At 53.4% G+C, this 12304-nt stretch overlaps 1 protein-coding gene across 1 annotated transcript; it reads right to left on the bottom strand.

Annotated features, from left to right (window-relative positions):
* Positions 1 to 446: 446 nt before the first annotated feature.
* Positions 447 to 11830, bottom strand: PMM1 (phosphomannomutase 1). Its single transcript, XM_054077629.1, has 8 exons — positions 11673 to 11830; positions 11459 to 11576; positions 10629 to 10705; positions 10315 to 10406; positions 7961 to 8060; positions 5782 to 5857; positions 1975 to 2090; positions 447 to 1194 (listed from the first exon to the last, which is right to left on the bottom strand). Exons 1-8 carry the CDS (start codon positions 11739 to 11741, stop codon positions 1072 to 1074), a joined length of 771 nt encoding a protein of 256 aa, XP_053933604.1. The 5' UTR covers positions 11742 to 11830; the 3' UTR covers positions 447 to 1071.
* Between the last annotated feature and the right edge of the window lie 474 nt (positions 11831 to 12304).

Genomic DNA, 12304 nt, shown 5'->3' on the forward strand with positions numbered 1-12304 from the left:
CGTTGAGGAGCCGGAGTGTGTCCAGAGAAGAGCAACAAAAATGGTGAAGGGACTGGAGCACAAGTCTTATGAGGAGCGTCTGAGGAGACTGGGGTTGTTTAGCCTGGAGAAGAGGAGGCTGAGGGGAGACCTTATTACTCTCCACAACTACCTAAAAGGAGGTTGCAGAGAGGTGGGTGTCGGTCTCTTCACCCAAGTGACAGGTGATAGGATAAGAGAGAATGGCCTTGAGCTGCATCAGGGGAAGTTTAGATTGGACATTAGGAAAAATTTCTTCCCTGAAGGGTCATTGGGCACTGGTACGGGCTGCCCAAGGAGGTGGTTGAGTCCCAATCCCTGGAGATGTTTAAAAGGCAGGTAAATGAAGTACTCAGGGATGTGGTTTAGTATTGGACAGATACAGTTGGAATTGATGATTTCAAAGGTCTTTTCCAACTTAATGATTCTATGAACTGGCACAGTATGGCACTGAGATGAAGGATGTACTGACCCTCTATGCTAGGATGCACAATGCTAAAAGGAGCTGAGGTCGTACCTACCTCTTCCTACCACAGGCTTGGAGCAAACAGCCTTCCTGGTCTCCTTTTGCCTCAGAGCAGCTCCAGTGAGAGTGCCTGAGGCCTCAGCAGCCCCAGCCTCCCTGGGCCAAAGTGCAAGGGGGAGAGAAAGGTGAAACGTGTTCCCTCAAGCGATAAGAGAAATAGAGCACAAAAAAGAAGAGTAGAGGGAGCAAGGGATGGATGCACACATGCTCTCATGACTGGCCCTTTCAAATGCTTTCTGACCATGAAAGCATCTGTGTCACTGCCCACCACAGACCAAACTGCGAAGAGAGAAGCTTTTCTGGAGGCGAGGAAGTCCTATGAGCGTCAGCTGTAGATGGGGAACGCTGAAGGGCTGCTCAGTGAAGGTCCCCTCTTGCACATGTACCCGTACTCACGCGTTACATCCCAACCAGCTCTGGAAAGTGGCTTTTTTCAGTCTACCCTGAGCAGATTCCTCAAACGAAGGTGCTTTTCCTGGTGGGGGGGGTGAGGGTGGGGCCAGGGCAGGGCTGCGGGGATCTGGCCGTCAGCACTCATTCGCTCTCTCTGGGAAGAAGATTTCGCGGCATCGCTGGACCGTGTCCTGGGGAGACTGGACGCTGTGTCCCACTGTGCGGGGATCGTCATAGATTTCATAATCATTCCCTCCCTGTAGGGGCATAGAAAACAGGGAAAGCATTAACATGGTCTCACCAGAGCATCCTCATCTGTGAATGTGCATCTTGCTCTGTCCTGTGAGGTGCTGCGCTGGCAGCCAGCAGCTCAGCAGGAGGGACCTGCTGGGAAGCAGCTACCAGGGCTTTGCTGGCCCAAGGAAGCAGAAGAGGTTGGGCTGGGAGCCCTGCTCCCTCCCTCTTGTCTCCCCTTTTCAGTGCCAAGAGAGGAGCATAGAAAGGATGAACAAGGTCCAAGACCAGCAAAATGTGTCCAGGAGCCTGGGGTTAACCCCTGCCCTGCCTGCGGAGGGGCTCGCAAGAAGGTGGTGTGGGCATATCTAGGAGGCAGAGGTTGCAATCAACTGGAAAAAGCTGAGTGGATGGCCAAGCTAGTCTACAGCAGCAAGGAAGCATCATCCTCCACCACTCTAAAAGGAAGGCAAAGCTGTTCCTGCTGTTGCAAAGCCCCCTCCACGGTGCTAAGGACTTGTGTTTTAGGGCTTGTGGGTTGCAAAACTTGCTGCCCTGCTACCGAGGGTGCCAGGGGGAGGAAAGCGATTCTGAGCTGGACCTCCTACCCAGCACAGTGAATCCCCATGAGCTAGCAGGCCTGCTGTCATCAGAAGCCCACTTCAAACATGCACTGCGTGAGAGCATCTCTCCCCCTCCCGCTGCTAGAGGTCTGCGTCAGCCACCGGTGGGGCCCAGGCCATGGGACCTGTGATGGAGCAGCTCCACGCAGGAGCTGTGGGGCAAGAGCAGGGCATACTCACAGGAGTGGTCTCATTCCCAAAGAAGTGGATGGTGTCAAATCTTTCATTGTCAAGCACATTGAGGCAGTAACGCTTGTCCCATCCCTCTGGGAAGACGTCAAAGCTGATCATGCCACCTGCCAGCAGAAATGAGGGCATCAGGCAATGTTGGTGGGAGCTGGCAGGGTGTGCCCCCACCCCAGGATGGGCAGGGGGAGGGAAGTGGGCTAGATGGGTGCAGAGAACTCCACCCAAACAGCAGCCAGGCACGAGCTCTGCCTTGCTGTGCCTCTCTGGCATGTGGCTATGACAGTAGGAGATGCTGTTCCTAAAACAACAGACTGGAGTGACATCAGCACGGCTCCGATGGCTGCAGGCAGGCATGCAAGCAGAAACGAGTGGGCTGCAGGGGGGGGGATGCTGGGGTGTCCTAAGAGATATAGTAAGTTTGTTGGGGAAGATTTGGGGTTACACCTTGCAGAGAGCATGTTCTGTGTCCCAACGGGGTCAACATCCTTGGTGAGTGGCACCAAGCTCTCTCCTAGGCTCCTGGTGTATGTCACTGGTCCTTCTAAAACCTCTGGGGGCTCTTGGTGCCCTGCGCACCTAAAGCAAACAGCTCAGAGGACCCAGCTGGCTATGCAGCAGGCCCCAAGCAGGGTCTGCACGCTGACCAAGGACCTTGCCATGGAGGTACCTCATCGACATGGTTGGGGCAAGACTCTGGCCTCTCACCACAAGAGTCAAGTGCAGGTTGCCAACATCTGGAGGGGTACCAAGGCAGATGGAAAAATATACAGAGGTAAAGGAGCTTTCCCAGAGAGCACACATACACACGTACATGGACACCCACAGCCACCAAGGGTTAACAAATTTCCTAGCCCTTGCTCTTAGACCAGGCAGAGTTCAGTCCAGCTGTTTTTTTGAGAGTGTGCAGAGGGAGCACCTTCTCCACCCTCTCAAGCAGCCCTGCTGCATGCACAGGCTGCAGAGCCAGTCCCTTGTCCCAGTGCCCATGCAGGTGACGTGTTACTCCCAAAACAAAGCCTATGACTTAGACCATGCTTATGTTTGGGTCTTGCTTGTAGCCAGGAAGAACAGGGATTTGAGCTGGGATGTGCCCCTCCCCACCAGATCAGGTCTCTGCTCCTGTTGGTTTCAAGAGCCCCTCCCTGCTTCGCCAGGCAATCTACTCGTCCACCAGAAATCCTGGAGTTTCATACTCTGCTTCTCCCTAAATCGTAACCCTACCTCTCGTAGAATGGGGGTGAGTAAACAGGTGCTCAAAGGGACAATCCCTGCTGGAGGAGAGACATCGATCCCTGGAGTTGTTCAAACATTCAATGTCCTGATGCCATGCTCCTCTCTTTTCTGGCTGATTGAGGTGATCCCTTTGGTTTGGGGGTCCTAAACTAACCCTCCTCAGAGTCTGAGGAGCTGGGGATGGAGCACGTGTGTCCAGCTCAGGACATAGGATTCACTAACAGACAGAATAATCTGGTCAAGGCACTTTGATAAAGACAGGAGCAAGTGCCCTAAAAGCTCAGGGATGGGGATGCCTCCAGGCTCGCAGCAGGAGCCAGCATCAGAGCAGGAGATAAACTAGGTTGCCCCCATTAAAATCCTTCCTGGTTTTATATCTAAAGCCATTTCCCTGTGAAAAAACACTGCATTGCACTGCATTCTGGCCTTTGAAACAGAGCTGTGCAACAAGAAGGAGCTCCTGATGCCAGCTGGAGAGAATAGGAAATGAAAGGGAGAAGGAGTGGTATGATGGACAGTCAGCACTGTCCCTCACATAGGCAAGGCATGGGCCTGGGTGGCAGCAGGGAGATCTCCAGGCCACCTCAGAAGCCTGTGTCCTCCATAGCCTGGGACAATGCACGCAGAGACAGCTTGGCAGAAGAGCTGATTCCAAGTGTCCCTGTTTTTGGATGCCTGACCTGAGTCACCCCTTGTTTTCTTTGTGGAGGAGCAGGCGGCCCAAAGCTGCCCCCATCTTCATGCTTTTACAAAAGAGACTCAGGCTCTTCATGGCAACTTCCCAAAGTCAGAGGAGAAAGGCCCGTTGTTCTGCTCTTGTACCCTATGCCTGTGGGGAGATGCTGGCGGGGAACATTTATTTCTCCATTATGACAAACAACACTAAAACTAACACCTAACACCTAACCCTAACACTAAAGTGTACCCCAAACCCGAACACAAACTCTAATCCTAAACCCTAACCCTGCACCCTAACACATAATCCCTAACACAATCCTAATCCTAAACTTTAACCCTAATCCTTAACTGTAACCCATAATCCCTAACCCCAAACTATAGCCCTAGACTGTAACACCAAACCATAACCACTAACCCTAACTCTAACCTCTAACCCTAACAGCTCACCCTGACCCAAAACCTAACCCTAACACTTAACCCTAACCTTAACCCTAACACCTAATCCTAACCCTAAAACCTAAACACTAACCCCTAACCCTTACACCGAACCCTAAACCCTAACCCAAAACCCTAATACTAACCCTAACCCTAAATCTAACCTTAACCCCAAACCCTAAATTCTAACTCTAGCCCACTCTTTGCAAGCACAGCCATATGACACCTTCTTATCTCACATGTCCCCACTGCTGTTTCAACCTCGCCACTTACAGTCCCTCACTTCCCTCCCTGTCCTGGCCAGACCCCTGGGATTTCTCAAGCCCCTCCTTTGGCTCATAGAATCATAGAATCAGAGCATGGTTTAGCTCGGAAATGACCTTATCCACCAGTTCCAACTCCCCCTGCCATAGCCAGGGACACTTTCTAGTGGATCAAAGTCTCATCCAACCTGACCTTGAACACCTCCAAGGATGGGGCTTCCAAGACTTCTCCGGGCAACCTGTGCCAGTGCCTCACCACCCTCACAGGAAAAAATTTCTTCCTAATATCTAACCTCAATCTCCACTCTTTCATCTGAAAACCATGACCCTTCATCTTAGCCCTGCACTCCCTGATAAAGAGGCCCTCCCCGGCTTACCTGTAGCCTCCTTTCAGTACTAGAAGCCCTCCCTGGAGGGAGACTATAAAGTCTCCCTGGATCCTTCTTTTCCCTAGGCTGTATAACCCCAGCTCACAGCTTGTCCTCACATGGGAGGTGCTCCAAGCCCTCTGATCATCTTCGTGGCCTCCTCTAGACTTGCTCTAACAGATCCACGTGCTTCCTGTGCTCAGGTTCCTCACCTTCAATAAGCTAGCTGTAAGAGCATATCTCCACCCCAGGAAGTGGCCCTGCAAAAGCCCATGGCACGAAGCTGCAAACTCTCTTCCTCTCAACAGCTCTTCCTCCAGGGAAAAAAAACGTTTCCCTCACAGCCCACCCTCCCAACAATGCCCCATGGCTGAGATACACGAGGCTCCTGTCTCTCTTACCCTACAGCATTCATAGAGAAGGCCGCATGTGCCTGGAGCTCTGCTGGCCACCCTGCTGCTGATACTTGAGCCAGGACAGACCTCCAGAGTAGGAGTAGGCTCCACAGAGCTAAATGGAATTAAGGCAGGGATAACTTTATGGGACAGAAACTCACCTGTCTGGCTGGTTCCCAGGGAGGCAAACCTGTTTATTCTCTGCTGTTGCCCTACTGCAGATGTGAACGTGATGCCCTAGTGATGACTCTCCAAGAACAGGAGCTCCCTGTGCTCTTCCTGGGGGTCTCTGCAGGAGCACAGCTCCCATAGTCACCCCACCAGTCCTCGAGAGGGAAGAGCTTGAATTCCCACTGCCCTTCTCAGCACTTTGTAGGAAACATAATAAGAGGCCAGGGAAAAGCCAGTGAAGCCCCCTCTGCTCACCTCGAGAGAAACGCAGGCCTTTGCCAGCAAACTCCCTTTGCAAGGCTGCCACAAACTTCTCCCGGATCCGCTCTTTCTGTGGAGAAGGAGGAAAGGGAAGGAAGAAGGGTTTGAATAATTCAATATTGACAGTCTACCAGAAACCACCATAAGCTGTCCGCTGAGCAATTCTGGCTTATTGCTTTGCACTCTTCCCACCAGCCCCGAGTCCCAATGTAACAGCACCTACGAGCTTTCACCAGTCCTGCCCAGCACCCACGTGACACGCCACCAACTCAGGACAGCTCCAGAAAGCTCCTGGGAAAAGCAGACCCCACCCCTTCCTTGACAGCGAAATGCAACTGCTTCAGTTTCCTAGAAGCCCAGTTCATAACTCAAAGCCTCCAATTTTGCTTAAAAAGTCTTGCAAAGTCTTGAATCATAGAATCGTAGAATCACCAGGTTGGAAAAGACATCTGAGATCATCAAGTCCAAACATACCTATCTGCCACTAAACCATATCCTTAAGTACCTCATCTACCCATCTTTTAAATACCTCTAGCGATGGGGACTCAACCACCTCCCTGGGCAGCCTTTGCCAGTGCCCGAGAACCATTTCGGTGAAGAAATTTTTTCCTAATGTCCAATCTGAACCTCCCCTGGCGCAGCTTGAGGCCATTCCCTCTTGTCCTATCACCCGTCACTTGGGAGAAGAGGCCAGCACCCACCTCTCAACAACCTCCTTTCAGGTAGTTGTAGAGAGCAATAAAGTCTCCCCTCAACCTCCTCTTCTCAAGGCTAAACCACCCCAGCTCCCTCAGCCGCTCCTCGTAAGACTTGTGCTCCAGCCCCTTCACCAGCTTCATTGCCCTTCTCTGGACACGCTCCAGAGCCTCAACATCCTTCTCATAGCAAGGGGCCCAGAACTAAACACAGTATTCAAGGTGCGGCCTCACCAGTGCTGACTACAAGTGGAGACTAACCTCCCTGGTCCTGCTGGTCACCCTGTTTCTGATACAAGCCAAGATGCCACTAGCCTTCTTGGCCACCTGGGCCACTGCTGGCTCATGTTCAGACACTGTCAACCAATACCTCCAGGTCCTTCTCCTCCAGGCAGCTTCCCAGACACTCTTCCCCCAGTCTGTAGCACTGCACGGGGTTGTTGTGCCCCAAGTGCAGGACCCAGCATTTGGCCTTGTTAAACCACAGCCCATCGATCCAGCCTGTTCAGATCCCTTTGCAGAGCCTCCCTACCCTCAAGCAGATCAACACTTCCTCCCAGCTTAGTGTCATCTGCAAACTTGCTAAGGGTACGTTCAATGCCTTCATCTAGGTAATTTATGATAAAGATATTGAACAGGACTGGACCCAGCACCGAGCCGTGGGGGACACCACTTGTGACCGGCCTCCAACTGGATTTAACTCCATTTACCACAACTCTTTGGACCCGGCCATCTAGACAGTTTTCTACCCAGGAGAGGGTGTGCCTTTCCAGGCCAGTGGCAGCCACTGAGCAGAATGCTGTGAGAAACTGTGTCAAAGACTTTGCTGAAGTCCAAGTAGACCATGTCCACAGCCTATCCTTTGTTTTGTGTTGAGAAAAGTCTCTCAACACTAAGAATCTCCCCACCTGCCAGAAACTGCCTGGGGCATGGGCCAAGAGCCCAGAGACCTGCCCAGCAGATCCGCTGTGGCACTCCCAGCCTAGAAGGCCCATTAGTTCCAGCTCTGTTGGGGCTGGGGAGTGGGAGAGAGGAGAGAACTGCTGGGCCAGCCTAGAGGGATGGCACAACCTGAGGAGTTTAGGTTTCTCTGAGGTTTTCAATGCAATTCTATCTTTGGTTAGATAGAATTAATATCTTTGGATAGATGCAATTCTATCTTTTGGTTAACGTGAATGAGGAGACACCCTGTTACAGAAGTGCCTTATTTCCTAGGGCTCTCCTACAGCACAAGGAACCCTGCTGGCCACCCCATTGCATCTGTGGTCCCCAGTGGAGCAAAGTTCTTCCTTTCACCTGTGTCTCTTGGGTTTTCTGACCTGAAGTCCTGTTTCCACTTTGCTGCATGTGTCGGCCTGGTGCACAGCCTGGAGCTGAGCTGCTTTCTCCTCAGAAAGGGGGGAAGCAAGTAAGACCTGTGATCTGCGGTGGTGCAAAAACAACAAAAGGGAGGGTGAGCCCACGTCTGGCCCTTGTACCTTGTCCAGCTCAGAGAACTCGATTCGCTCCTCTGGTGTGCAGCTCCGTCCGATGGGGGAGATGTTCAGCATCCCATTGCGAAACTCAATGAAGGTTCCTCTGTGGGTGGGCAAGAGCACAAGGTTACTGGGGCAGGGGTAGAAAAACAGACCTTTCCAGGGAAACAGCAGGTCAGTGAGGCATGCAGTCTCTGCAGGGACACAAACAGGACAGAAAGCGTGCCTGCTCATGGGTGCTTCATGCCAGGCAGACACCAGGCATCAACAGCTCTGCATAAGGTCTCCCAGGGGCTCATAAGAGACTCTAAAAGAGGAGGAATAAACAGTTTCTGTGTGCCCTGGGGACAGGCTGGAAGCAACAGGCTTAAATGAGATAAAAGGAAACATTTTCTAGTGTTGCAAGGGAGAGCTATTTCCTGGCTGGATAAACTACCTGATGGGACTGTGGCATCTCCACCCTGGAATGCTTTTAAGAAAAGACCTCTGTGGTGGGCTGAGTGGAGGTGGCAATACCCTGAGACAGTGGGATGGAACAGGCCAGTGTGACTCAATGCTGATGCCTGGAGGCAGGCTCATGAGCAACCAGGACCTCCTCATGGAACACAAATGAGGTTGGAATCACAGGGCCTTTCTATCTCCCATTTTCTCCCTGCACCTTCCACTGCATCTCTTATGTAAACTTGCAGGGGCAGGACTTACTTCCTACTTGCCACCCTCACCTTGCACTGGGATCACTACTCTGCTGCTTCCTCCATGGACTGGTTCAAAGCACTAAGCCAGCAGAAAACTGTTCCCTTCTTTTCTCTCTGCAATAAACCCAGCCAGTTTTGTTGGCTTATCACCTTGGAATAGCTCACCAAGGGGTCAGACAGGAACCAGAGGGGTTAGACAGGTACCAGAGCTGGTGGGGCAGAAAACACCTGGCAGCACTGCCAATTTAAATTTGAAATAAAACCCTTGTGGAAATACAGCTGGAACAGAGATCCCCTTCCCTGTCCAGCTGAGGAACCCTGAGCTCATTAATACTCCAATATCTACCTGAGGAGACTGAGCTCATTAGCCCTCTGATGATCCTCCCAGCCCTGTTTCCTATTTCTCTGTGGCAAAGCACTCCCCATGCTGAGTCTGGGGGAAAATCTCTCATTACAGCGAACAGACACACAAGCAGCCATGCCTGCAGGCTGGAAATAGCATCTCTGCAGGACAAGACTGGGGGAGATGTGTGTTTAAGTCCTTGCTTTATAAATCTCATAAGCCTAAATCCACAGAGGCACTTGGGAGTTGAAACTTCACTGGGTGTTGGGCAACCAGACAACAATGAGGCAATCAAACAGCCTTGAGGGTTCTGGGTCCCAGCTCACACTTCTGGGGGCATGTTCAGCCTGCAGTCCTGCTGCAAGGAGCCACTGAGCTGCCCTCACTCGTCTTCATGTTGCCACACGGTGACTCACATCAGGCAACTAATCTGCATCACAGTTTAGCAACTTTTACCAGCTTAATTTCAACCAGAAGTCTCACCTGCTTGTCTTCACCGTACAAACACAAGGAGAGAGCAGGAACAAACCAGCCGGGGCAAGAGGAGGGCAGAGCCACTGCTTTCGACAGCACTGGCTCACGCCTGATTCAAGTGTTTGTGAAACCGTGGTCTGAGGGTTTGACACTGCACCCAGACCGGTTTAACAGCAGACTGGCTCTGAAAGAGGTCCTCCTGCTCTCCCCTTCCACTTTCATGCCATCTGCTCCCACTCTCTCCTTTCTGTGGTAACAGATTGAGATAACTCTTCTTTCTTGGCAGTGGCCTAGTCTTCCTCCAGAGGAGGTGTACCAACCAAGCGCACTCTGTGGCTACTGGATCTTATGGGGGGAAGCAGACAGGAACACATGGTCAGAGCAAGGCCAGCCTTATTCCCAGTGGTGCCAAGCAACACTGGGTTAGGAACAGTGTAAAACTGTGCTCAGATGCTGCACCTCCCGTCTTAAGAGCCATTGTTCGCTTGTTTGGAAACATACAACCAATGATGCCTGATGATCTTACCAGTGACGAGCTGGTACCATTGTCCTAAATGAGATGCACGCAGTGGCTATCCTGCTTTCCAGGGAAGAAAATCCGAGGGGCAAAAGAGCAGGCGTTATCCTAAAAAATAGTGCAGACTCTCCAGAACAAAATTCCTCCTCTGTTATTTTCCCACACTGGCCAGCTCAGTGGGACAGTGATCCTACACAGATCCTCTAGACACTAAAATAAAACCTGGAGCAAGATAAGCTCAGTAGCTCACCTGCTCTTAGGAGAGCTCTGGAGCCGAGAGCTCCCTAGACCAGAGCTCCCTAGAAATCAGTGATGTGACTGTCATTACCGTTTCTTGGGCAGCTTCAGCAGCGCCATGTAGTTGAGACAGAAGTTTATTAGATCCTGCAGCAGCTCTTCCCCCAAGTGGTCCTGAATAGCCTGAAGGAGGAGAAGAGGGAGTGAGAAAGAAGCCTGACATCCCATGAAGCCCACCCAGGAATATGACCTGCAGGAGTGAGGTATTCAGATGCGGCATCTGGGGAAAAGAGGGGAGGGAGAGGGAGAGGAGCTGCTGATCTGCCCAGGGCCAGTTGCCGCTCCCTATGGCACACAGGGCACAAGGGGCTGCATGGGGATGGGGAAGGAGAACTATGGCTGCACCTGCTTGGAAACCAGCCGCCCGTTCCTGTATTGCACCGTGCCATTCTCCGCAAAGACGTAGTCAAACTTCTCGATGACTGAGGGGGGAGGAACAAAAGAGGAAACATCAGTAGTGCCTGGGAAAAGGGGCCAAAAAGACCCCTTCAGGATCGAGTGAGCCACCCTCCCAGTTCCTTAGCAGCGTGCTTTTCACATTTCCCATGCTCTGCAAATGCCACCAACCCTCCCTACTCTCAGCACAGGGACCGAGGAGATTATCTTCTGCTCACAGGTGGGGAACTGACGCATGCACGAAGAGGGAGACGACCTGACGGAGGTCACGGGCTGAATCAGTAACTGGACAAAGATAAGGGTTCCAAAATGTCAGTCTTTCAAACACGCGCGCGTTCTTCTGCGCGCTCTCTCCTCCTCTCCCCGCTCCCAGTCCCTGGTTATCTAACTCCAGCCCCTCCTGCAACCCGGACACAGCACCAGGCAGCCTCAGCAGGGATTTTCTCGGCCTTTCTCTGCTCGGGAGGCCGAGATGGAAGCGCAGCAGCCTCTCGGCATCCAGGGAAGCCAAACGCGGTGGAGGCAGCAGCGACAGCCCCGCTCGCCCTCCCAATCCATCGGGAACCCACGGAGACCCCAACACGGCACAGCAGGGAGGGAAAAACCTGCCCGGGGCTCCTCGGCAGGGTGAGAGGCTGCCAGAGCCCAGAAGGAGCTCGTCCAGCCCCGACACAGGAGCGGGCAGCGCGGGATGCCGGAGCATCCTTGCAGGGGATGAAGGAGCGCGTTGGGGATGGGATGGGAGGGGACGGGGGAGCCCCTCGGCAGCTCTTTCTCACCTTCGTCGCCTTCCCCGAGCTGCTCGGCTATCTTGGCGTAGTCGGAGCCCCCCACCACGCCGATGTGCACCCTCTGGCGGAGCTCCCGCAGGAACGCGTCCACCTCGGGCTCGATTTTCTGCGAGGGGGACCCACGGGTGAGGCTGCGGCCGCCGGCACCGGCTCCCCCCGACGCTGCCCCCCCATCTCCCGTCCCCTCGCCGTGCCCCGCTACCTGCCGGGCCGCCGTCAGGGTCCCATCCACGTCGAAAAGGCAGAGCACCCTGCCCCGAGCCGCCGCCATCGCCGCCGCTGCTGCGAGCGGGGGGCGGGACCGCGGGGGGGGAAACACACACCGGGGAGTCCTCTGTGTCCTTGTCCCCGCCTCTCCCAACGCCCCTCCGGCGAGGTTCGGATGTGGAGAGCATGGGGGGGGGGGCTTCCCGGCGCCTGCTCTTCCCTTAAACCCTTTGCTTTGGAGACCTATGGAAGGACCTGGGAAACTGGGGGGGGGGGGGGGCGGGTCAGGGAGGCTCCATCCCTGGAGGTGTTCAGGATGGGGCTTTGGGCAGCCTGATCCAGCGGGAGGTGTCCCTGCCCGTGCAGGGGGGTTGGAACTGTGTGAGCTTTAAAGTCCCTTCCAACCCAAACCATTCTGTGATCCTGGGGTTTGCCTTTGCTGTTATTCCTGCAGTGTCCCCTGTTTTTAGGGGCTGGAGCTGCTTTCTGTAAGATTTAGATTAGACATTAGGAAAAAAAATCTTCACGATGAGGGTGGTGAGGCACTGGCACAGGTTGCCCAGGGAAGCTGTGGCTGCCCCATCCCTGGAGGTGTTCAAGGCCAGGTTGGATGGGGCCTTGGGCAGC

This window comes from Cuculus canorus, chromosome 1, assembly GCF_017976375.1.
Source record: "Cuculus canorus isolate bCucCan1 chromosome 1, bCucCan1.pri, whole genome shotgun sequence".
In the NCBI taxonomy this organism is placed as follows: domain Eukaryota; kingdom Metazoa; phylum Chordata; class Aves; order Cuculiformes; family Cuculidae; genus Cuculus; species Cuculus canorus.

Excerpts from the sequence above, each read along its gene's own strand:
- PMM1 (XM_054077629.1), bottom strand. The coding sequence starts at position 11,741 with ATGGCGGCGGCTCGGGGCAGGGTGCTCTGCCTTTTCGACGTGGATGGG. Across the intron at positions 11,577-11,672 it reads CCCTGACGGCGGCCCGGCAG|AAAATCGAGCCCGAGGTGGA; the intron begins GTAGCGGGGCAC and ends TCCCCCTCGCAG. Across the intron at positions 5,858-7,960 it reads AGTTCTCTGAGCTGGACAAG|AAAGAGCGGATCCGGGAGAA; the intron begins GTACAAGGGCCA and ends CCTTCTCCACAG.